This window comes from Salvelinus fontinalis, chromosome 27 (assembly GCF_029448725.1).
Source record: "Salvelinus fontinalis isolate EN_2023a chromosome 27, ASM2944872v1, whole genome shotgun sequence".
In the NCBI taxonomy this organism is placed as follows: Eukaryota; Metazoa; Chordata; class Actinopteri; order Salmoniformes; family Salmonidae; genus Salvelinus; species Salvelinus fontinalis.
The window spans coordinates 3,683,881-3,709,558 of NC_074691.1; the positions used below are offsets into that span (position 1 = coordinate 3,683,881).

Here is a 25,678-nt window from a genome sequence, read left to right on the forward strand (position 1 = left end):
ACACTCCACAAATTTCTTGTTAACAAACTATAGTTTTGGCAAGTCGGTTAGGACATCTACTTTGTACATGACACAAGTCATTTTTCCAACAATTGTTTACAGACAGATTATTTCACTTAATGCCTCTTTGCTTGACATCATGGGAAAATCAACAGAAATCAGCCAAGAAAAATTGTAACCTCCACAAGTCTGGTTCATCCTTGGGAGCAATTTCCAAACGCCTGAAGGTACCACGTTCATCTGTACAAACAATAGTACGCAAGTATAAACACCATGGGACCACGCAGCCGTCATACCGCTCAGGAAGGAGATGCGTTCTGTCTCCTAGAGATGAACGTACTTTGGTGCGAAAAGTGCAAATCAATGCCAGAACAACAGTAAAGGACCTTGTGAAGATGCTGGAGGAAACCGGTACAGAACTGAAGAAGCGTGTGCGAGCAAGAAGGCCTACAAACCTGACTCAGTTACACCAGCTCTGTCTGGAGGAATCAGCCAAAATTCACCCAACTTATTGTGCGAAGCTTGTGGAAGGCTACACGAAACGTTTGACCCAAGTTAAACAATTTAAAGGCAATGCTACCAAATACTAATTGAGTGTATCTTAACTTCTGACCCACTGGGAATGTGATGAAAGAAATAAAAGCTGAAATAAATCATTCTCTCTACTATTATTCTGACATTTCACATTCTTAAAATAAAGTGGTGATCTTAACTGACCTAAGACAGGGAATTTTTACTCAGATTAAATGTCAGGAATTGTGAAAAACTGCATTTCAATGTATTTGGCTAAGGTGTGTGTAAACTTCCGACTTCAACTGTGAGTAACTTAACAAGAGAACAAAGCTGAACAAAGCGGACTGTCTTGGCAACAAATAATACCTCGCCCCCTGGTGCAAGTAGATTAGTGGTTTGTGATCATGTGATAATAGGGGTCTCTCAGGTACATTTTCCCAGTGTCTGACCAGAGAAACAGGCCTCAATAACAACAGCATCACTCCTCTCTCTCCTTCTGTCCTATCATTACCTCCCTCCAAGGGCATTTCCCCCCTACCTTTCCCCTCTCTACACCTCCACCCAGAATCCTCCACTCGTCTTTGTCTCTATTTTCTCTCTTTTGTCTCTCAGACTCTCTCCCTTTGGGCTCTGTCAACAGAAAAGCGAGGGAGGGGAGTGAGAGAGGATGAGTGTATCAGTTGCGTGTGACGGATATCGCCCTTTTAAAGAAAAACAAACGTGTGCCGCTCTCCTGTAATTTGCACGTTGACATGTGCACTTACGGCATGGATCAGGTACAGATGTAATGACTGGGGCAGGTTACACTGGAGACAGGTGGAAGTGATGGGCCTGGCCTGTCTAAGTGGCCCTGAGAGAGGGGGAGAAAGAGGGAGGGAGGGATAGAGGGGGAGGGATAGAGGAGGGAGGGAGAGAGAGATGGAGTTGTACACAGAAACTCGGGCACGCACATGTGACCTCACCTAAGTGTAATAGCTCTACTCAATGTTTCCGAGAAAGAGTGAGAGAGAGAGAGAAGGGGGGAGTGACAGACAAAGAGACGCAGACAGACTCTATGGCACCTGATGATGTCATTGTAGTTGTCATTAAGTTGCAGTAAAAATCCCCTTTTATTGTATACAACCATTCCTGAACAGTATACTCATCACAGAAAACCAAACTTCGGCTATCACGGGATCCTAGTCAGTTTATGGCCCTCAACCTAGTCAGAAACCTACATTGAAACAAGTCCTGCTGAAACTGAGGCTGCCCCTTTAATGATCGAGAGTTATGAGGAAGAGATCCATAGCTCGATCAAATACTGTACTGTCGGGGATTGGTGACACACACACACACACACGCGCGTGCACACACAATGATAAACACACCCACTGTCTGATACACACACACACACATCTTTTTCCAGTAAGGTTATTTAGAGCGAAGTCTGTCTGTCTGTGACTGTAAGAGAAAATCTACCTCCGCGTCAGTGTGACTGCTGATCAGGTTTACTGGTGTTTGTTCAGTGGTTACCTTGAAATATGTCAGGAATCTGAGAGGTATGGGGCTGAGGCTCTGAGATGCAAAGAGCGAGAGAAGGAGGGAGGTAGGTAGGGAGGAAGGAAGGGGAGATGAGAGACAGAGAGAGAGAGAGAGTGAGAAAGGGTGAGACGGAGAGAGAGAGTGAGAAAGAGAAGGGGGAGGGAGGGTTAGGGACAGGGAGAGAATGATAGAGATAGAGAGAAGGGACAGAGAGCGAGAGAGTGAAAAATCTATTACTATTCATAGTGATATGTGTTCCTGTTTCCTCAGAGACCATTTCAGTCTACTTGAAAGAGATCTCCACAGCAGTGTGCATTTGTCAGACAGATTGCCACTTCCGATGACATCTGTCTTTTTGTTTATGCACTATGGGATGTGTCTAAGTGTTTTGTTTATCTTTGTGTTTGGTTGTGTGTGTGTGTGTGTGTGTGTGTGTGTGTGTGTGTGTGTGTGTGTGTGTGTGTTTTGTATACGTGTGCCTGTACTTGTGAGTGTACTTGTATGTGTACTAATTTACGAATGTACTTTTGTTCTTTTAAGTGTGTGTCCTTTCACAATTATCCGCCTCAACATGTGTCATCGTCTCAGTAATCAGGAGAAAGACAAAACAATGAAAGGAGTGTCTTAAAGCATCTGAGACAGAGACGTGTACAACCTGAGGGTACGAAACTGCACTTCCTCAAGTGCCATTTAAAGTTCAAGAGTGTCCGTTTGGGTTATGGTGAATGGGTGGAGGGGACCTGTAGGAGATGTCTTATGTAGATTATTAATGAGATAAGGATCACACACAGGCAGACACAGACACACGCATGCACACATTGAATTGAATTGACACCCAACCCTGGTACAGTAGCAAAGCAGTCTTCGTCAGTCAGTCCAGTCTAGTCCAGTCCAGTAACAGGGTGGGTGGTATCATCAGTGCTAATTAACAAAGCTGTTCCGTTCCCTATCCACATTCCTCTCAGAATGAAATAACGATAATAACCATTGTCCTGTCAACAGCAGATTAGACAGGAGGGAGGAGGACAATGACGTAGAGAGAGACCTGATGAAAAAAGATGGAAGGAAGGAGAAAGAGAGAGCATTAGAGAGTTATTTCTTCATTCAACCTCAGGATGAATGGGATGAGGAGAAATAAAAAAAATGACAAGAGACAGACAGACAGACAGACAGACAGACAGACAGACAGACAGACAGACAGACAGACAGACAGACATCGAGATCGAGATCGAGACAGATATCGAGACAGAGAAATAAGGTGAAGGAGAGAGAGAGGGAGTGGACAATGACCAATAGGGATACCCAGAACGCAACATATTTTCATCAGAAGTCATCCCTAAAACAGTTAACAACAAGAGGAGTGGCAAAGTGTTTCAAATATTTCACTTGAAACCAGTCGTAAAAGTGACTCTAGGATGGAGCGCCTAACAAACAATACCTAGGACCTTTCCCACTGGGCACACACTGGTTGAATCAACTCTGTTTCCACGTTGTTTCAATGAAATGACGTTGAACCAACGTGGAATAGACATTGAATGGACGTCTGTGCCGAGTGGGTTGTCACCACTCACCAGCTGTATAGTGACAGAAGGGGTGGTAGGTCTTTGGTCCAGCCCTGCGAGAAATGTCCAGAGGCAGGTACAGATGCAACTATGGAAATTACAGTGTTAACTCTTTCGAAAGCCAATTTGCAGAGGCCCCCACAAGGGAGTCTTTGCTTATGCATGTAATAGAGTCACTCTCTACTGTATAGAGGAACTTTCCATTGCAGCCTGGCCTCAGAGCCGTACAAAACATACTATATGTATTTCTGAGCACCTCCAAGACGTGTGACACCTACTACCCGGTGTATACTTTAGACAGAAACGAAAGTAGGGAGGTTGGTCAGAGAGGATGGGTGGGCGTGATCCACAACGTCTAGCAATCCGAAGATTGCGTGTCAGAGTCGCGTCGGCGACAACGGTAGCATTTTAGCTAGCATAACGTAACATATCACACTAAGTGGAGTGTCACAGATTCACACTGTTTTAAGATGGTCATATCAACGGATCATTTAGGTAATTGATTTGGGATTTTAGGACCCCTGTAGGTTATTTTCATTTTTTTTAAATAAAATATTGAAATTGGTCTTTACTACTATAGCCCACAGAAACATATTGAATAACACTTAATGGCAGAAAAAATACAGTAAAACATTTTTATTATAAGGATTAAGGTTTTGAAGTGTATATTTTTTATTTTATTTTTTTACAAATTTTTCTTGGGCGTTGGCACAAAACGACCTCCATACTTTCATTCATTTTCTAAACCGGTACTGGTTACTTTCAGACGAGTCCTGTGACACTGGTGGGTGTTGTAGGAGAACACCATCCTGTTTGTGAGAATCTCCTCTTTCTGTAGTTGGTTCATCAAAATTTGAAGTCCAAACCATTCGGATACTATAGACGTTTTCATGAGAAGACCAACATAGGCGATGGATTGAGATGCAGCCCATGCCAATTTGTTTATTATGTTACTTAGATTGACACACGGGTGTGTCAGTAGACTTAAGGATTTTAACGACATATTATTGAACACATTCCAATTATTTTTTGTCAAAGCTGGAGGAGACAGGAGGAGACACTTGGTCTTTCATGTCTATATCTGTCACGCCCTGACCTTAGAGAGCCTTTTTATTTCTCAATTTGGTTAGGTCAGGGTGGGATTTGGGTGGGCATTCTAGTTTTTCTATTTCTTTGTTGGCCGGGTATGGTTCCCAATCAGAGGCAGCTGTCTATCGTTGTCTCTGATTGTGGATCATACTTAGGCAGCCTTTTTTCCACCTTTAGTTGTGGGATCTTGTTTTTGGTTAGTTGCTGTGTTAGCGCTACAAAACTTTACGTGTCGTTTATTCTTTCTTGTTTTTTGGTGTTCATTTAATAAATGTATGATGTACGCCTACAACGCTGCACCTTGTTCCAAACCATCTCTAAACGAACGTGACAATATCAGTCTAAGAATGTTTCGAAAACCCTTCATGTAATATTTAAATACTTCACGGTTGCTCCATCCAGCTACCTATGCACATGCCTTCACACTGTCATTATGGAAAGACGGACAGACGGTCATGTATGTCTGGCAAAGAGACAGACAGACAGATGGACAGACAGACAGACTGACTTAATTACTGACACTCAGATGACATGCTAACATGTATTGTAGTAATTTGTAGTATAGTCTTTGTATAGATCTCCGCTATTCTTTCTGTAGTTCATGGTCATGTTGTCAATAACAAAATTACTCATCCAACACCACGTGTTGTCTATTAGGGTTGTATCATTTGCGCCTCCATACCTACCATAGTTGTGCCGCAGAGTATCATGGGTAATATGTGCCTTGAGATGATCACGTTTCAGATAAATGGTTGAACTGAATTCCTACCATTATTGAATTGTTATAAAGACGTGGTTATGAACCCCAAGAGACATAACACCACGCATATACAGATGCACGTGTGTGAATAATAGAGGACGGGTGAGCAAAAGACAGCTCACCCTCAACAGAATGTGATGAATAAGATGTGTGGGGAGAGAGAGAGAGGAAAGAGAAGTGGACTCTAAATTATACTGCACTTCTTGTCAACGGCTCTAATTGTTACCCTGGTGTGGTGTGTAGCAAGATATGAGACAGGAACGACATGGACACCAAACCGAGAGGGGAGGAGGAGAGAGAGAGCTTCAAAGTCCACATACACGCATCAAAGTACCTTATCCTGATATACACACACTCACCCATTTGCACACACACACACACACACACACACATTCTTTCTGTTGTAGGCACTTGCCATTGTTTTTTCGTGGTGCGTGCCAAGCGTAAATCCTCTCATTTCGCTCTGTCAGAACTGCCTGGCGTCATGCCGAATCAACAGTGGTACAGAACAACACTCCTCAAGTAGAGGCTGCAACACATGACTTTGGTTTTGTGAAACTACCTGCCGGGCAAAAAACACATGGTGTCATGTAACAATGTCATAGAATTTGAAAACAGTTGTCAACCGTTTGTTTCTGAAGTTAAAGGGGCAGTATGGGGTTCAAACAATAACAAAAGCATCACCCCGCCACTGTTATTGGGAAAACAGCTGAAAAATGGGTCTTGACAAATGTAACCATCATCAAATCTACAGATGCAAGGACTGACCGTCCATGAAATCCGCATTATAGTTTTAACCATGTTTTGAGGCTATACAGTGTTTGTTTACAATCCCATTGTTTACCCCACTGGGCAAAAACTGGTTGTTTCCATGTCATAAAAAAAATCTAAAAATCAATGAGATGGTTGAATCAATGTGGAAAACTGATTTGATTTGATAAAAGTCATCAACGTAAGTGAATGTGGTCTTTTTTTTCATCCAACCTTTAAGGTTAGTTGACAACTCAATCAAATGTAAATCGAAACTAAACGTTGAACTGATGCCTGTGCCCAGTGGGAAGTTATCTTCTTCAAGAATCAATGGGTATATCTATTTCATTTTAAAGTCTAAAAATGTATCTAGCATCGCAGATTGCCCTTTTAAAATAATTCCTCTCATCATCGTATTAACCAACTTTACTTTCCTTGAAAGCGCATCTCCAATACTGGCAAAATGATCAATCTACCAGCTATCTTGTTGAAGGTCTCCCATCCAATTTTTGAACCAAGTGAAATCCTACTTAGCTTCAAAGACAATGTGTGGCTGTTACCAATGTGCTACCATTGGCTTGGCCATGAAGGAATCTGCAGTCATATAAAATGAGAGTAACACTTTACTTGACACCTAGCGTCATAACCTGTTATAATATGGTCATAACACTGTCATGACACCTATATTGAGACCTGTTGTGACATATATTGTGTTATTTTATAGCTGGTTATGACACCTATATAAGAGGGTAAAAACTCAAAAAACCAACCCCGGTAATTCATTTATGGCTGGTTATGACACCTACATAAGAGTGTCAAAACTCACAAAACCAACTCCGGTAATTCATTTATGGCTGGTTATGACACCTACATAAGAGTGTCAAAACTCACAAAACCAACTCCGGTAATTCAATTTTTGGCTGGTTATGACACTTACATAAGAGTGTCTAAATCCACAAAACCAACCACACAAGGCAAAAACACTCCCTTACGCCATAGCCTACGTGTCAACAGTATGTTCTTTAGATTTTTACTGCAAAATTATTATTGTAATCGTTCACACACTGATGTCAGACATGAATTTACTCCAATGCTCTGTTGCTGATGACTGGGATGAATGCAGGAGCAGATTTCAGGAGCAGGACAAGACATCCTCTTTTTGACTGATGACTGGTATAAGGGCATGTACGTGATAGGGATATCTGGCTTATATGATTATGATGGTCTAATGCTTCTTGACAGTGTCATAAAGGTTATTATCTCGGTGCAAGTAAGGTGACACCGAATGGTCATAATGCTTCTTGACAGTGTCATAAAGTGTATTTGCTTAGTTCAAGTAAAGTGACACTGGATGTGTAACGTTTGTCCATTTCGTCCTCCTCATCAGACGAGGAGAGGCGAGAAGGATCGGACCAATATGCAGCGTAGGTGGATTCCATAATGATTTATTTAATAGACGAACACGAAGCACACTTGAACAACTACAAAATAACAAACGACGTGTAAACAGACCTGAACATGAGAACTTACAGACAGCGAAGAACGCACGAACAGGAACAAACGAAACAGTCCCGTGTGGCACAAACACAGACACAGGAACAATCACGCACAAACAAACAGTGTGAACAGCCTACCTTAATATGGTTCTCAATCAGAGGAAACGTAAAACACCTGCCCCTGATTGAGAACCATATCAGGCTAATTGAAAAGAACCCAACATAGAAACACATAACATAGAATGCCCACCCAGCTCACGTCCTGACCAACTAAACAAAGACAAAATAAAGGAAATAAGGTCAGGAACGTGACAGGATGGTCATAATGAGATTGTCATAAAGTGATTTAAAACATGATGGGAAAAAAACTACTGTAAAGAATTCATTACAACAACAAGAAACAAACTTTCGAACGAAAGGAAAGTTATTGTCAGGGAATGAATTATTAGAATAAATATGGGTTTTGACACTCTTATGTAGGTGTCATAACCAGCCATAAAACAACACTATATATGTAACATCAGGTCTAAATATATGGGCCATGACAGTGTTATGACCATATTATGACAAGTTATGTCAGCTATTATGACATGGTTATAACCTGGTTATCACGTGCTAGGGCTGAACAAGCATTGTATGTGTACATTTACGCCAGTGAAATGCCAAATACTGATGTCTACAATAACATTATTTCAGACCGCAGCTGTCAAGCAAGGGGGTATATCCGATTTCTAGACATTCACAAAGCCTTACATTTTGTCCTCAACTTCAGAACACTTCAGCTAAATGCAGAATGTTCGCAGATACTTCAAGTGACAGCCGTGACACTTCAATTATCTGAGAGTTATAGACCTAGTCTATGTAATTTTGTCAAGGCAGAACCTGTCGGAAACATTTACATTTAAGCTCTTGAAATTATGATTGTGGTCGTGTTTTGGAAACTAACCAAAGTCTCGGTTTCAATTTGAATTCAACTCTCAGTTTCAAAGAACTGACAAGAAAATGTTCACTTATTTGAATCTTTTCAAACAAACACTGTCTTATAGCCCCTCTCTTTTCCTAAATCGTAAATTAGGCCCACAAACACAACATAGAACAACATCGCTTGACATATATGCATTCACACCCAAGGAAGACAGAAAAGGGGGGTTGTGTTAGAATCTCAGAAAAAAAGAAAATGGAGAAAAATGTGCGTCTGAACCGGACATATCTGTGTGACCGGCGACACACCTCCTGGAGAGAAAGCTCTTGTTGTTCTCCTTATCTTAGCACGAGCCCCCGGGTGCAGAGAGGGAGGGAATGAGCGATGCATAGATGAACAGATCACTGCCCCCAAGGAGGAGTCTCACACACAGAGGAGGGAGATAAGGCAGACCCACACACACACACGAGAGAGAGAGAGAGAGAGAGAGAGAGAGAGAGAGAGAGAGAGAGAGACTCTCACACACACCACTGTCCCTCAGTTGCAACAGGTACACGCAAGTATAAGAATCTCATCAGAGAGAGCGCGAGAGAGAAGGGGAAAAGAGAAGGAAGGAGAGGAACCATCAATTACACAGACACTCAAGGATACAGATAACCTGCTCTATGTGTGGCTCCTCTCAAGGCTTCACAGTAAGTACTCCACCTCTCCTTTACCATCCCTCTATCATTTTCATTCTACCATAGTGTGCTCTGTGTGTATGTATAAATTAGGACAGCACAGATTTCACCTAAAGTCATTTGTTTGGTGTTATAATGTGACATGTGACGGTGAGACAGTGATAGTGGTATATATGAGTTTTCATGAAGTTTGTGAAAGTTCTGTATGCTCTCAGTCACACACTGCACAGATTTCACATCACTCCACTTCCTAAATTTCATTTTTTTTGTGTCATTCGGTGTGACAGTTTCACACAATGAAATAGATATGAGTTGCAGGCTTTCATTATTAGATATTTGAGCTGTAGGCTTTCATTATTAGATATTTGAGCTGTAGGCTTTCATTATTAGATATTTGAACTGTAGGCTTTCATTATTAGATATTTGAGCTGTAGGCTTTCATTATTAGATATTTGAGCTGTCGGCTTTCGTGAAGTTTGTGAAACTATTCGTTTTCAGTCACTCGTGGCACAGATTCCACATCACTCCTCTTACAAAAGCGCATCTTCCTTCGTGCCGTAAGGTGTCAGGGTATAATGGTGATATTTTTAAAAGTCAACCATTTACAACTTCTCGTGAGGCCATGGCTGTGTGCCTTTGGCTCATCATGCATTGATTTCAGCGTGTCGTTTCATAGCTCCATGGTTTCAGAGTGAGCTTCCACCATCTGTTGTGAGACTCATTCCACTCTGCGGTGATGCGTACCAAAAGAAACGTGAAATGTCACCCCTCAATCTTGGTCGATGAGTGTGCAGTACGAGAGAAGATCAGTTTCCTCTCCTCGTATGGATGAGTATGATGCATGTTCTAATATGACATCACTGGTATTAAAAAATGTCTAACAAATAATAGAATTAGAATAAATTATGTGCTATGTTGTGACCATCTCAAAAGGTGTTGAGGATATGAGGTCAAACCAGTCTACGTACATTTTGGAGGACTACAATCCACTCAGAAAGGGAAAGTGAAGATAATAAAAGTTAGGAAACTTCAACTTGAGCTGTATACCGTCGACTGGGATAACTTGGAAAAATAAGTGCAAAACGGGTCCTCTATAGCTCCGTTGGTAGAGCACGGTGACTGCAACGCTAGGATAGGGGGTTCGATTTCCAGGACCACTCGTATGTAAAACGTATGCCTGCTCGACTAGTCGCTTTGGATAAAACTGTCTGCTAAATGGCTCTTCAAATCACCAGCTTCTGACCTTTCGCAACATTTACTCCACCCACACCTCTGCACTTACCACAGGTTTACACCTACAAAGGCGCTCTCGGATTGGCATTTTTTTCAGACTAACTCTAGTCCTGTTCATGTCTTTGTCCAGTCTTAATTAAAGCTTTTTCACACTACTGAGTGGATCCCGAGCCGAGCTGTAATGCACTGGCTTGGTCACGCAGCCATCATAGCGGCTGGAACCGTGCTGGAAAGGACAATGTGAAAAGAGAATGTCCGGGTCGAACACCAGACAGAAAGACAGAGGAACAGACGAACAGAGAGGCAGGTAACTGGGACGAGAGCCAGGTCCCAGTCAGTGTAGAGAGGAAGTCTGGACTGATTCACGGGGAACACTGGTTTCCTACTTGTGAAAGTGGTGGTCGCCGCGCCTCGGCTGACGTGCACAGGAACCTCTTCTTGTAGCCTGGCATCGTGTTTTGGACGGTCATAGTATGTTTGGAACGGTGGGCGGCGATGGTGCAGGGATGGGCGCTACCGTTTGAAGTTTGTTTGTCCGGTAGTGTTCGTTGGGAAAGTTAGTTAGGACACCACCTCCTTCCGTCTCTGACTGTCTCACACCTCAGCTTCCTTGCTTCTAATTTTAGCTCCATTCAAAACAGAGTAGCGCTTCCTCCTTCAGCACACTTCATCCGCTGTTTGTGATGCTTCATGCTCTTTCAATTCTATAGGAGGGAGAGAGAGAGAGAGAGAGAGAGAGAGACAGAGAGACAGAGAGAGAGACAGAGAGACAGAGAGACAGAGAGACAGAGAGAGAGAGAGAGAGAGAGAGTATAAGCAGGTACAAGAAAAAAATGGAAACTGACTTCCTCAATTATTTGGGCTAATGCACATCATAGTTCTCATACTCTTCTGTGGTCTTATTCCTTAGGCCTCCTCTTCCTCCCAGAACAGCACAGCCATGTTAACCTCAGATGGCTCCCCCTTTCCCCACACTACATCGGTCTCCACCCCCACCCTGACCGACTCAAACCCCCAGGACATAGACATGACCCTCTGGAGTGAGGCCGAGTTCCAGGAGAGGTGCACCTACATCTTGAAGGACCACCCGTTGGACCCGGGTAAACACCCAGAGAACCAGAACAAGACCACGGCTGAGAGGTCTCTACCCCGAAACTTGGTCCTGAAACGCTGCCCTGACTCTGCAGAGGTAGGTTATACTGAAAGCGTGAAGATCGCACTTTCTTGTAAATGGGGGATATGCTTAAAAAAAATGAAAGTGGAGCGGAGACACTGAGGCCCTTGCTGCTGATCGTAAATAACCTCCGGTCCAAGAAGTATATCAGCTAGTTTGATCAAGATGAAAGAAGGAAAGTGGTTGGGCGGGCGGGTTGATGTTCAGAGTCGAATTCTAAATTCCACTGACGTCAAATTTGAACTTAAGTCATGAATTGATGAGTGAGAAGTAGATTTACACGAAGTGAAATCCGGATTCCCGCCTTCCTGAACAGGAGACAGGAATGAGACTGAGGCCATATTTCAATTCTTTCAAAAGGGATCCTTCCTACCACCGTTCCTTGAAACGTTCACAGATCTAAGATGACTGGATAGGTGAAAGTAATGGTTCCACTGGATTGCCGTCATCTGCATTTGTCAGAGTATTCAGACATGACTAGAATCAAAGTGTGTTTGATCTAAGGGCATGGGCAGCGTTTGTCAATGTGAATTTTTTCAAATTCAGGCTCTGAATTTGTTCAAATTCAAATTCCCTCTTTGTCTTTGAGGAGCTTGTTCAGTTAGTCTGTCACGACTTCCGCCGAAGTCGGTCCCTCTCCCTGTTCGGGCGGCGTTCGGCGGTCGAGGTCACCGACCCTCTAGCCATCACTGATCCATTTTTCATTTTCCATTGGTTTTGTCTTGTCTTCCTTCACACCCGGTTCCAATCCCATCAATTACATGTTGCGTATTTAACCCTCTGTTTCCCCTCATGTCCTTGTCGGAGATTGTTTTATTGGATGTGATTGTGCTAGTATGTGTGCGACGGGTTTTGTACCCACTTTGTTATTTTTATATATTTTTGTTTTTGGAGTTTGGTCAGCACTTATTAAACGACTCCGTTTATACCAAGTTCGTTCTCCTGCGCCTGACTTCCCTGCCACCAACACGCACCCATTACACAGTCAGTATCAGGGTTGAATATTTCCCCGGTATTTTACAAATGTTCCATCCCGAGAATAAATAACTTTTCTCCCGGGTAACCCTGTATTTCCTGTCAAAACAAAGAGCGTCATTCAAAAGCAGTATAAAGCACATAAATATCTCTAATTTTGATTAAGCTTTGATCAGCATGAATATTCAAACCTGATGCTACCTGAGACAGATAAGACCTATATTAAATACATTTACAACATTTAATGAGCCCAAGCCCCATAATTGTCCCGTTATCCAATACATGTTGTATTGTGCCCAGATGAACACATTTATTTTAGGCCATATAAAGAACAGCTATGCATGATTTAATGAAAAGCACCAAACAGAAACAACATTGTTAACATTTAATAAAATACTTAAAAACAGAAGCAGGCAATAGGCTATACAGCTGGCTGCACAGTTCCTTTTCCTGTAGTCCACAATCATCTCCTTTGTCTTGATCACGTTGAGGGAGAGGTTGTTGTCCTGGCACCACACGGCCAGGTCTCTGACCTCCTCCCTATAAGCTGTCTCATCGCCGTCGGTAATCAGGCCTACCACTGTTGTGTCATCGGCACACTTAATGACGGTATTGGAGTCGTGCCTGGCCATGCAGTCATGAGTGAACAGGGAGTACAAGAGGGGACTGAGCACACACCCCTGAGGGGCCCCCGTGTTGAGGATCAGTGTGGCGGATGTGTTGTTACCTACCCTTACCAATTGGTGGCGGCCCATCAGGAAGTCCAGGATCCACTTGCAGAGGGAGGTGTTTAGTCCCAGGGTCGTTAGCTTAGTGATGAGCTTAGAGGGCACTATGGTGTTGAACACTGAGCTGTAGTCAATGAATAGCATTCTCATGTAGGTATTCCTTTTGTCCAGGTGTGAAAGGGCAGTGTGGAGTGCTATAGATATTGCATCATCTGTGGATCTGTTTGGGCGGTATGCAAATTGCACTTTTTTATTAACCGAGTCACTGGTGCATCCTGCTTTAGTTTTTGCTTGTATACAGGATTCAGGAGGATATATTTATGGTCAGATTTGCCAAATGGAGGGCAAGGGAGAGCTTTGATAATGTCTCTGTGTGTGGAGTAAAGGTGGTCTAGAGATTTTTCCCTCTGGTTGCACATTTAACATGCTGGTAGAAATGAGGTAAAATGGATTGCATTAAAGTCCCCGGTCACTAGGAGCGCCGCCTCTGGATGAGTGTCTTCCTGTTTCCTTATGTCTGTATACAGCTCGTTGAGTGCGGTCTTAGTGCCAGCATCGGTTTGTGGTGTTAAATAGACAGCCAGAAAGAATATAGATGAAAACTCTCTTGGTGCTACCCTACAGAGTGCTGCTGAGGCTACTGTAGACCTTCTTTACAAAAGAGTGTTTTAATCAATGAATTGGTGACGTGATTATATTTCCTATAGTTTTATCTCGAAAATATCACTTTTTAAATGTTTTACAATTGTTCTTTTTATGAAATTCACCGAGGAGGATGGTCCTCCCCTTCCTCCTTCCTGTGTTGTACAGGTGCTTGGGGTGACCAGTCGGGAGCTCATTCAGAAGGGGACACGGTTCGGCCCTCTGGTGGGCCAGACCTACAGCAATGACATGGTGCCCAAAGATGCCAACAGGAAGTACTTCTGGAGAGTAAGTGAAAGGCATTGTGAGATCTCATTGAGGTCAAATTCTGTTCACTTCTACAGGAGGTAGAGGGATTGCACAAATTGACACTTGTGGTCTCGCATCCTGTGTAACATATGTGTGTGTGTGTGTGTGTGTGTGTGTGTGTGTGTGTGTGTGTGTGTGTGTGTGTGTGTGTGTGTGTGTGTGTGTGTGTGTGTGTGTGCACGCTTGTGTTTTTATGCCAATGCGTTCTTTTTTGCTTTACTGTAAAGGTTGTGTGTGAAGGTGTGTGTGCGTGTGCTTTCTCGTTGGGCAGGAGGACACACACACAGCTGTTTGGTTTCAGTGACGCAGTGCTTTTCCACTCACTGCTCCTCTCTCGGCAGTGCCACGGTCTCACTGCTGGGAAACACACGCACGCGCACACACACACACACACACATACACACTGACTCTCACACTGACTAAGCAAGGAAGTGGCCTAGGGCCTGCGAGCCACGACTTCCACTTGCATACACACAGCTAACGGCTTAGGCCTGCAAACAGCAGAGTCATGACACAGACCAACAGACTATACACAGTCCCGACACAGTATCCAAACAACTGGGCCACTCCGCAGACATGAGAATAACACAGCCCTCACGTAGACAACCTGGACTCGATAAAGTCATGAGTCAATCTGCAAACAACACTGCTTCCAGACAAAGACCAACAAACGAAGCGATACAAAGCAGATTAGCAGATTGAGTGGAACACTGTGGTAGAGCACAAATCCAGAGAGAAGGTTCTGAGAGACTCTTTTTGTTGTTGTTGTTGCTCGCCAGGGATGTCTAACCATTCCGGTGTGCTGTATTGGTACCTACCGTAGGTATGACATTGAAAGTTAGAGTGATATAACACAGTCAGTTGTGAACTGACTCGAGTAGAGTTGTCGTACTGTCATTCCGGTAGAAACAACAACACATTATGACCAAACCGGGTACACCCACCGCTACAACCACCGACCAAATCCCTCCACACCGTATATGATAGATGGAACAACATCCTGAGAGACTTTATTTCTCACGTCATATTACTGGATCGATGCCATATCTTAGGTTTCAGAGGCGAAGGTTGTGTTGATGTCGTCATCTAAGTCTCTCTCTCACACTCTCTCCCTCTCTTGTCTCCCTCCAGGTATTCTCAGGGGGTCGGTTACATCACATCCTGGACGGCTTGGACGAGGAGAAGAGCAACTGGATGCGCTACGTCAGCCCGGCCCGTCGTCCAGAGGACCAGAACCTGGCGGCGTGCCAGACTGGCATGGCCATCTACTTCTACACGGTGAGAGCCGTGCCACCGGGCCAGGAGCTGCTGGTGTGGTACTGCCCGGAGTTCGCCCGCCGTCTCAACTACCCGCCCCCCGGAGAGCTTTTCCCGGAGAGAGTTGGTACGTTTCTGAGATGGATTCTGAAATGCAGAGGAGCTACATCTGGCCGCCAGTTGCTGTTTTGTGGCCTCCTCGACTAACATCAGATTCACATAGGAATCAAGCCTGGAACTAATGTACTTGTATAAGTTATACTAGACCAGCCTAACGGATCCAATCCCATTTGATCCAATCTGATGCAGAATGGGACAATATGGGGTCTGTGGGACTTGCATTCACTGTGGTGAGGGGATGTGAAAAGCAATATGGTCAATGAGTGTTCGGCACAACGCGTTGAAAGGAGTAGAGAGCGATTCCTAGAGTTTACCAGAGCAATGGGTGGATGTAGGTGGTTATTCAAAGCCAAAATCGCTCGGTCAATGATCCAGTCGACTTACAAACTCTTTGTGTGGGTGTTTAACTAGTAATAAAAGTCACACCCACAGGCCTTTGTGAGGAGAGAAAAGAAAGGAGAGAGGATCTAGCTCCAGGTGTCACCAGGAGTGGTTTTGTCTCAATAAGGCGAGACCAATTTCAGGTCTCAAGGCAAAGTTGAAATGTCCCTTTTTACACACACACACACACATTCACACACACTCACACACACACACACACACACACACACACACACACACACACACACACACACACACACACACACACACACACACACACACACACACACACACACACACACACACACACACACACACACACACACACACACACACACACACACACACTTAGAAGTGGACTGTAGGCTGACATGCATGCATGCACGTGCACGTGCACACACTCGAACACATACACTTACAACAATCCAGGAGGGGGGGGGGGGGGTGTTGAGGTGCTGACAGTTCTCTGGAAGGTTTCCCTTATTTATTTGGCTGCTCTTGAAGAGGAAGAGCGGGAGGAAGTGCTCCATTGACTACTTGAACTTCCTGGCAAGGCGTTCCCGCTGACAGATTGGTATCTCCAAGAGTGTTGGTTGTTTGTTTGCCAGAGAGCTCACCTCTCAGGAAGAGAGGGAGGGGTGGCCCTGTGGAACAAATTGGAGATAAGGCGTGATGGTTTGTCGGATGGATTTCCTTAAAGACACACACAGATAAGTGTGTGTGTGTGTGTCTGTCTGTCTGTCTGTCTGTCTGTGTGTCTGTGTGTCTGTGTGTGTGTGTGTGTGTGTGTGTGTGTGTGTGTGTGTGTGTGTGTGTGTGTGTCACCAATCCCTGACAGTACAGTATTTGATCTAGCTACGGATCTCTTCTTTATTGAGAGCCTTTGACAGAGGTATCACTGATTTCAACAAAAAGTTAGGCAGTTAGGTGGAAATAAAAGTTTTGGCTTTGTGACACCGACTCTTAAATGTGTCATAGGTTAGACTAGTGCTGATGTGACACAATGCAATTAGTCAGACAGATAAAGTTCATTTAATACGTTGATAGGCTGTCGGTAAATTTGAACCCTTTGTCGCTTTGTGTGAAGTCAGTGCGTGAGTTAGTGGTGATATTCGGCACAAGCAATTGGCAGTGCGCACGATAACCAAAACATTTCAAAAAGGTTGAGAAGGAATATCATTCAATGTGAATTCCAAAGACTGCATCTCACGATTGTGTCCTGTGGATCCAATGCATCGCACTGGTGACTAAACTCATCACGCTGCAAGTTAGTTTTATGGTACACTGATCTGTGCTAATCCAGACACTTTTAAGGAAATCCCTCCGACAAACCATCAAACAGGTAAAGTGTCAATGCAGGACTAAGATTGAATCCTAATACACCGGCTCTAATGCTCGTCGGATGTGGCAGGGCTTGCAAACTATTACGGATTACAAAGGGAAGCCAAGCCGCGAGCTGCCAAGTGATGCGAGCCTACCAGACGAGTTAAATAACTTCTATGCACACTTCGAGGCAAGCAACACTGAAGCATGGATGAGAGCACCAGCTGTTTCGGACAACTGTGTGATCACAGTCTCGGTAACCGATGTGAGTAAGGCCTTTAAACAGGTCAACATTCACAAGGCCGCAGGGCCAGAGATTACATGCGCTGACATACTGTCTTCACTGACATTTTCATCCTCTCCCTGACCGAGTCTGTAATACCTATATGTTTCAAGCAGACCACCATAGTCCCTGTGCCCAAGAACGCCAAGGTAACCTGCCTAAATGACTACCGACTCGTAGCACTCAACGTCTGTAGCCATGAAGTGCTTTGAAAGGCTGGTCATGGCTCACATCAACACCATCATTCAAGAAACCCTAGACCTACTCCAATTTGCATACTGCCCCAACAGATCCACAGATTACACAATCTCTATTGCACTCCATACTACCCTTTCCCACCTGGACAAAAGGAACACCTACGTGAGAATGCAGTTCTTTAACTATAGATCAGCGTTCAACACCATAGTGCCTTTAAAGCTCAACACTAAGCTAAATAACCTGGAACTAAACACCTCCCTGGATCCTGGACTTCCTGATGGACCACCCCCAGGTGGTAAGGTTAGGCAACAACACATCTCACATGCTGATCCTCAACACGTGGGCCCCTCAGGGGTGCGTGCTTAGTCGAAACTTGTACTCCCTGTTAACCCATGACTGTGTGGCCAAGCACAACTCCAATACCATCATTAAGTTTGGCGTAAACAAAACGACCGTAGACCTGATCACCAACAAAGATGAGACAGCCTATAGGGAGGAGGTCAGTAACCAGGCAGTGTAGTGCCAGGACAACAACCTATCCCTCAATGTGAGCAAGACTATGGAGCTGATTGTGTATTACAGGTTAAGGGGAGCCGAGCCCCAATTCACATCGATGGGACTGTAGTGGAGTGTGTCGAGAGCTGCAAGTTCACCAACAAACTAACAAACTATCATAGTCCAAACACACAAAGGCAGTCGTAAAGAGGGCACGACAACACCTACTCCCCCTCAGGAGACTGAAAATATTTGGCATGGGTCCTTAGATTCTCAAAAAGTTATACAGCTACACCATCGAGAGCATCCTGACTGGTTGCGTCACCGTCTGGTATGGCAACTGCTCAGTCTCCGACTGCAAGGCACTACAGAGGGTATGTAACATGTACACTAGGAGTCAGGAAGGAAGTACCGGGAGTGCATTTAATAATAAATGGAGTACAGACATAAAAACCCAGAAAAATCATCAATAACGCCTGGTGAAAGAACCAAAGGGAGTGACAGATATAGAGGAGGGAATCAGGAAGGTGATGGAGTCCAGGTGAGTCTCATGAAGCACAGGTGTGCGTAATAGTGAATAAACTGGCGACGTCGAACGCCGGAGAGGGAGAGCGGGAGTAGATGTGACAGGGTTGTGCGAACAGCCCAGTACATCACCGGGGCCAAGCTTCCTGCCATCCAAGACCTCTATACCAAGCGGTCAGAGTAAGGCCCTAAAAATTGTCAGACTCCAGCCACCCAAGTCATAGACTGTTCTCTCTGCACCGCACGGCAACCGGCTCCTTAACAGCGTCTACCCCCAAGCCATAACACTGCTGAACAATTGATCAAATGGCTACCCGGACTATTTGCATTGATGCCCATTTTTACACTGGTCCTACATGCTGTTTATTATCTATGCATAGTCACTTACCCCTACCCCCACACATTGACTCGGTACCGGTACCCCCTGTATGTAGCCTCGTTATTGTTATTTTATTGTGTTACTTTTTTACTTTAGTTTATTTAAGTAAATTTATTTAAGCTTGTAAGTAAGGTCTGCTGTATTCTGCGCATGTGACAAATCAAATTAGATTTGATTATTTTGTGTGACAAAACTTTACCCTAAGTATGTGTGTCTGTGTCTTTTTTTGTTTGTCCCACAGAGCAAAACAATGTTCGTGGAAAGAGTTCAGGGAAGACGGGCCACAGCATGTCCGAAATCCTGAGGATGGAGCACACCAAGCCCGATCCCACTTGCCCCCGACTCCCCGAAACGGCACTGTCCCCAACCTGCAGCCCTGTCCTACCCCTGTGCCCCTCTGTGGTCTACTCCAGCTACCCACCCATCCCGTACTGTGGCCCCCCCATCCCCAAAATGTCCCTCAGCAGCCGTGTCAGCCCCAACATGCACCGTGTCAAGCCCAGTCTGGGCAGCCCCGTCACAGCCAAACATTATACAGTGTCGTCATTGCCAGGTCGCATGTACCCCAGTTCGCTGTGCAGTCCGTACCTCATACCTCACTTCCCGCTTGGCATTAACAGCCTACTACCTCACACATACCCCCTGTACAGTGACAGAATAGCTCCTCATCAGCCATTTCCGCCTCACATGCTGCCTTTTGAGGTGTACCCGCACGTTCTGCGTCCATCTGCCAATGTACACAAAGAGCTCCTTCTTGCACTGACCACTGCCCCAAAAAACCTCTCACTGCCCAATGGCAGCAGAGATCTGCCTCTTGCACTGACCAAAAGCAAAAAAGACCTCAATTGTATGCCGACCAATGGGTGCAAACACTTTGGGAACCATGTGCCTTCACCAAAGAATTACCTCAAAAACCTACCTTTGACACCAGCAGACAACTTTAGTGACCCCAAGCATTCACCTGCCAGCAGCACCTTCGATGACCAGCCTCTACCAGCCACCTCTTCCATGGCAACCTGCCTCGCACCCAGGGGAGGCTTACCGCTGGCGGGCCTGGCTGCCTCTTCTGACTACCTCCCCTCCAAGCGCACATCTGCCCTGCTGAGCTCCAGCCACGGTGCAGAGGAAGGGGCAGTGGACCTGCGGAAGGCCAGGCATGGTGGACGGGTCATCGGCTACAAGACCCTGTCCTACCCGCTCACACGGAAGAATGGGAAGATCCGATACGAGTGCAACATCTGCAGCAAGCTCTTCGGTCAGCTGTCCAACCTCAAGGTCAGTCAGTCCCTGATCATATGGCCCATGTCTGAGATTACAAGCACTTTATGTTTAGATGATAGTTTATGCTAATATGATATCATTATTGAAATAGTTTTGCTTATGGTAAAGTTTGTGGTCATATCGAAGAACCTGAAAAAACTGCTGCTGAGCTAACAAAGTATGAAAAGGACAGTATATACTCCCAATTACGCTGCACGCTCCTAATTACCACCTTTATTGGATCGATAGACAACCTGGACTCATGGATTGATGTAACAAAGTAAATAGAAATCTGGGACACTGAAATGTGTACGATATGCTACGTTTGTCATGGTATATATTCATTTGTGGATGTCCATCATCCATTTCCTATGACAAACTATACATACAAAAGTATGTGGACACCCCTTAAAATTAATGGATTTGACTATTTCAGCCACACCCGTTGCTGACAGGTGTAAAGCACCTGAGCACACAGCCATGCAATCTCCATAGACAAAAACTGGCAGTCCGATGGACAAATCCGGGTTTGGCGAATGCCAGGAGAGTGCTACCTGCTCGAATGCATAGTGCCAACTGTAAAGTTTGGTGGAGGAGGAATAATGATCTGGGGCTGTTTTTCATTTTTTGGGCTAGGCCCTTTATTTCCAGTGAAGGAAAATCTTTCCTGTTTCAGCATGACAATGCCCCCGTGCACAAAGCGACGTCCATACAGAAATGGTTTGTCGAGATCAGTGTGGAAGAACTTGATTGGCCTGCACAGAGCCCTGAACTCAACCCAATTGAACACCTTTGGGATGATTTGGAACGCCAACTGCGAGCCAAGCCTAATCACCCAACATCAGCGCACGACATCAATAATGCTGTTCTGGCTTAATGGAAGCAAGTCCCCGCAGCAATGTTCCAACATCTAGTGGAAAGTCTTCCCAGAAGAGTAGAGGCTGTTATAGCAGCAAAAGGGGGACCAACTCCATATTAATGCCCATGATTTTGGAATGAGATGTTCAACGAGCAGGTGTTCACATACTTTTGGTCATGTAGTGTATGTTACAAATTACAATTCATATTTATGTTATGAATTACAGTTTGTATGATATGTTATGAATTGCTATTCGTACAGTATGTTACAAATTTGCAGTAAGTATCATTTGTTACGAATTATAATTTGTTGTGGCTAAGGTTAGTTGGGGGCTAACGTTAGCTAGGCTAGGGGTTAAGGTTAGGAGTTTGGTGAAAGGGTTAGGGGAAGGGTTAGCTAACACAACAAGTAGTAAATAGTTACAAAGTTACTAATAAGCTAAAATGCTAAAGTTGTCCATGATGAGATTCGAACACACAACCTTTGGGTTGCTAGACATTCATGTTACACGCCAACCTTTGCCTTAGGTAACCTTCTGTCTTATGTAACCATACGAACCATAACATATCATACTAATTTGAGTGTCCTGGATTTTGTTTACTATGTTACGGCTAGTGTATGAGACCAGGCTGCAACAAAGGTGGTAATTGGGTGTATAGGGGCTTTCTGTTCTTTTCATGGAATAGATTTGTCTCATCCTCTGTTTTGTTGTCTTTCCACTTCTTTCATTTCCTTTTTATGGCTATCTCTTTCTATGTCTATCTTTCTGTTTCCTTCCTTCCTGCTATTATGTTTCCTGTCTCCAGGTCCACCTGCGCGTCCACAGTGGAGAGCGGCCCTTCAGTTGTCAGACCTGCAGTAAGGACTTCACCCAGCTGGCCCACCTGCAGAAACACTTCCTGGTTCACACTGGGGAGAAGCCACACGAATGCCAGGTATACTGACACTTCACTGATAGGTCATTCTTCATTGATACCTTCATTCTTCACTAAGTTGTCAATGGGAGCACAGAAATAACACCTCATAATATCCCCAAGCAAGCCTGCGTAAAATCTCATACTAATCTTACTCTGCTGCTAAAGAAACACCATTAATGAAATAATTACTCCCCCCCCCCCCCCATCTCTCTCTCTCTTTCGCTTCAGGTGTGCCACAAGCGTTTTAGCAGCACCAGCAACCTCAAGACCCACCTGCGTCTCCACTCAGGTGAGAAGCCCTACCAGTGTAAGCTGTGCTTGGCCCGCTTCACCCAGTATGCCCACCTCAAGCTCCACAAGCGCCTGCACACTGGCGAGCGCCCCTACCACTGCCCACACTGCCTATGCGCCTACCTCAATTACTGCAGCCTCCAGGTGCACCTCCAGGGTTTCTGCCCCTCCGGACCCGACCGCTCGGGCTCTGTCCCCTCTGTTGAGGAGCTCCACCGTGTCAATGCCGTGATTGAGCAGTTCGACCTGAGCAAGGCTGCGGAACGCTTGGAGGCAATGGCAGCGGGAGCTGAGGCGGAGAAGGGGAACAGCAGCCCAAGCGTCCTGCTGCAGGAGATGGATTCGGAGCGGTTGAACTCCAACCGTTTTAACGGCGCCAATGGGAATATGTCACTAGCCGAGCGCGGCCTACAATGCAGCAGCGAGGGAATCCTCTGTCCTTAGGTTGCAGGGTTGCACAGCCGCCCTCTACCTCTGCATCATGGCTCTGTTAAAAAGGAGTCAGGTCATGTGACAGTCCACTAATACCCTTTTCAAACTACTGAGCCGAGGTAAGAGATGGCAAAACGAGTTGTACTGCACTGGCCTGGTTATGCATCCACATACAATGTATAGTGTTTGCAATGTACTGGAAAGGACAATGTGAAAATGAAATATCCAAGCCAGCACAGTACAGCTTGGTTCGGTAATGATAGTGTGGAAAGAGTACAAGAGACAGCGTACTTATAATCCATCAGGGTGACAGTGGCCTGATAGTGACCTTTACTGTTTGAAGCAAGGCTTTGTCTCTATTTCAGGGATCTTTACTCTCAGGGCAATGTGAAGAGCAGTGGAGGCTGCTGAGGGGAGGACTGCTCATACAAATGACTGCAACAGAGTGAATGGAATACACATGAAAACCATATGTTTGATGTATTTGATACCATTCCACAAATTCCGCTCCAGCCATTACCACAAGACCGTCCTCCCCAATTAAGCTTCCACCATCCTCCTGTGGTGAATAAGTGGGATTTTACTAGGTGAACGTTATTATCAGAGAATATAAACATTGTATTGTGCCTATGATATCCTCAGCCTTATTATTAATTTATTATGCAGCTTTTTGTAACCCGAAGAAGCCACAAAGACAGAGACTTGTGATCAAATGTTTATAACAGAGTTTTATTTCCTACTATCTGTTTTTGTAATTTCTTATTTCTTGATGATGTGGGGCAATAATTGAAAATAAACAATTCATGCATAAAGAAAGAATGTGCCTTACTTTACATTTGAATGTGTTTTTTCGCATTTGCGTGTATGTGTGTGTGTGTGTGTGTGTGTGCAGGGTAGGTTACTTTCTTAATGTCATCCGTTCTAGTTACGAGTAGTAGTAGGTCGTCCAAAATTGTCATCAGTAACGTAACTTTTGGATTACCCCAAACTCAGTAATGTAATCGGATTACTTTCCATTCATTTTAGATTACTTTCCCCTTAAGAGGCATTAAAAGAAGACAAAAAGGATCCATCAAACGCATTTGGTGTGTCATATTGGTCTCTGACTTGTGGTCAGACTCTCTCAGGTGGAACAAACTGAAACGTGTGCCTTTTTCAATGCTGAATTGAAAGTCCTTGAGAAGACATAAATATGTTATTTTACATTTATATTGTAGTCATTTAGCAGATGCTCTTATCCAGAGCTACTTAAACGAGCAATTAGGGTTAAGTGCCTTTCAAGGGCACATTGACAGGTTTTTCACCTAGTCGGCTCGGGGATTGTGAACCAGCAACCTTTCAGTTCCATCTACCAAGCTTAACCACAAACATCCGTTCTGAATTTAAAAGTAACCCAAGAAGTAATCATCTCGTTTTTCAAAAGTATCTGTAAACTGATTTACAATATTTTTGATGAAATCATTTTTTTTTGCCATCAGATTACATTTAAATGTAATCAGTTCTCCCCAACCTTGTGTGTGTGTATACGTGCATGTGTGCATGTGTGTGTAAGAGAGATGATTTATTGTGCCCCATTAGGGAAGTTGTTATCTTGATTACCTCTCCTTCCTACCGCTGTTACCCACATTGTATTTCAGAGCTCCGGTAAGGAATGACATCGCTGGCACACAGTCAGTCTCCCTTTCTCTCTCTTTCACACACGCGCTGGCCTCTCTCTTGCACAGGCTCATGATCTCTCTCTCTCTCTTTCTCACACTCTCTCCCTTCAGGACACCACTGGCACTTTGGGAAAATCTGCTTTTCATATAATAATTCAGGATCGGATGTTGATCAGGATTCAGTGTTTGAAATGGGATAAGCAGAGTGTGTGTGGGACCGTGTATATATTTTCTCTTAAATGTATCACTTCCAGTTGCCAGCAGTAGTTGAACTCATTGATACGGGAAATTGCTCACACCCACACACCATCGCCCACACACTACCAATGAGACCAATCTACGGACTCCCCAGAGGTGTGAATGATGCCATATCACTCCGTATGGAAACTGAAACAGAGTATTACACATGGGTAAATGATTCAGTTCGTTTCCTCCAACAGTCCAGTAAATTGCTACAGGGTATGGATTTAGTTCTGTCCCCACTTTCCCCTCAACCCCTCTCTCATCACATTTTCATTATATTTTACATGCTGACATTTTTGCATATTTTCACTGTTTAATGTATTTTCATCCTACAGTATATTAAATATATATTGGGTGGTTTAAATTATGTTGAATTTCATATTTCATTGGGCATATTTCATTACTAAGCTAACATATGGAAATGTTTTAAGATGGTCATACAATGGATCATTTAGCTATTTGATATTGAATTTTAGGACCCTCCAAAATATATTTAGGAATCTCCTAAATATATATTTTTTAATTATTTGATAAAATATAGAATTTGGCCTTTACAACTATAGCCCATAGAAACGCATTGAATAACACATTTAGAAATGGCAAAAGACAGTAACAAAATAAATCATAAGGATTTAAAGTGTCTGTCCTATATCTAGGAGCTGTATGAAAGCTCAGGAAATATATATACTGTATATATATGTAC

The 25,678-nt window shown here is 44.2% G+C and overlaps 1 protein-coding gene across 1 annotated transcript; it reads left to right on the plus strand.

The window, feature by feature from the left end:
* Positions 1-1,280: 1,280 nt before the first annotated feature.
* LOC129825624 (PR domain zinc finger protein 1-like) lies at positions 1,281-23,887 on the plus strand. Its single transcript, XM_055885834.1, has 7 exons — positions 1,281-1,289; positions 11,437-11,715; positions 14,214-14,333; positions 15,486-15,738; positions 19,557-20,590; positions 22,241-22,369; positions 22,580-23,887. Exons 1-7 carry the CDS (start codon positions 1,281-1,283, stop codon positions 23,084-23,086), a joined length of 2,331 nt encoding a protein of 776 aa, XP_055741809.1. The 3' UTR covers positions 23,087-23,887.
* The last annotated feature ends 1,791 nt before the right edge of the window (positions 23,888-25,678 follow it).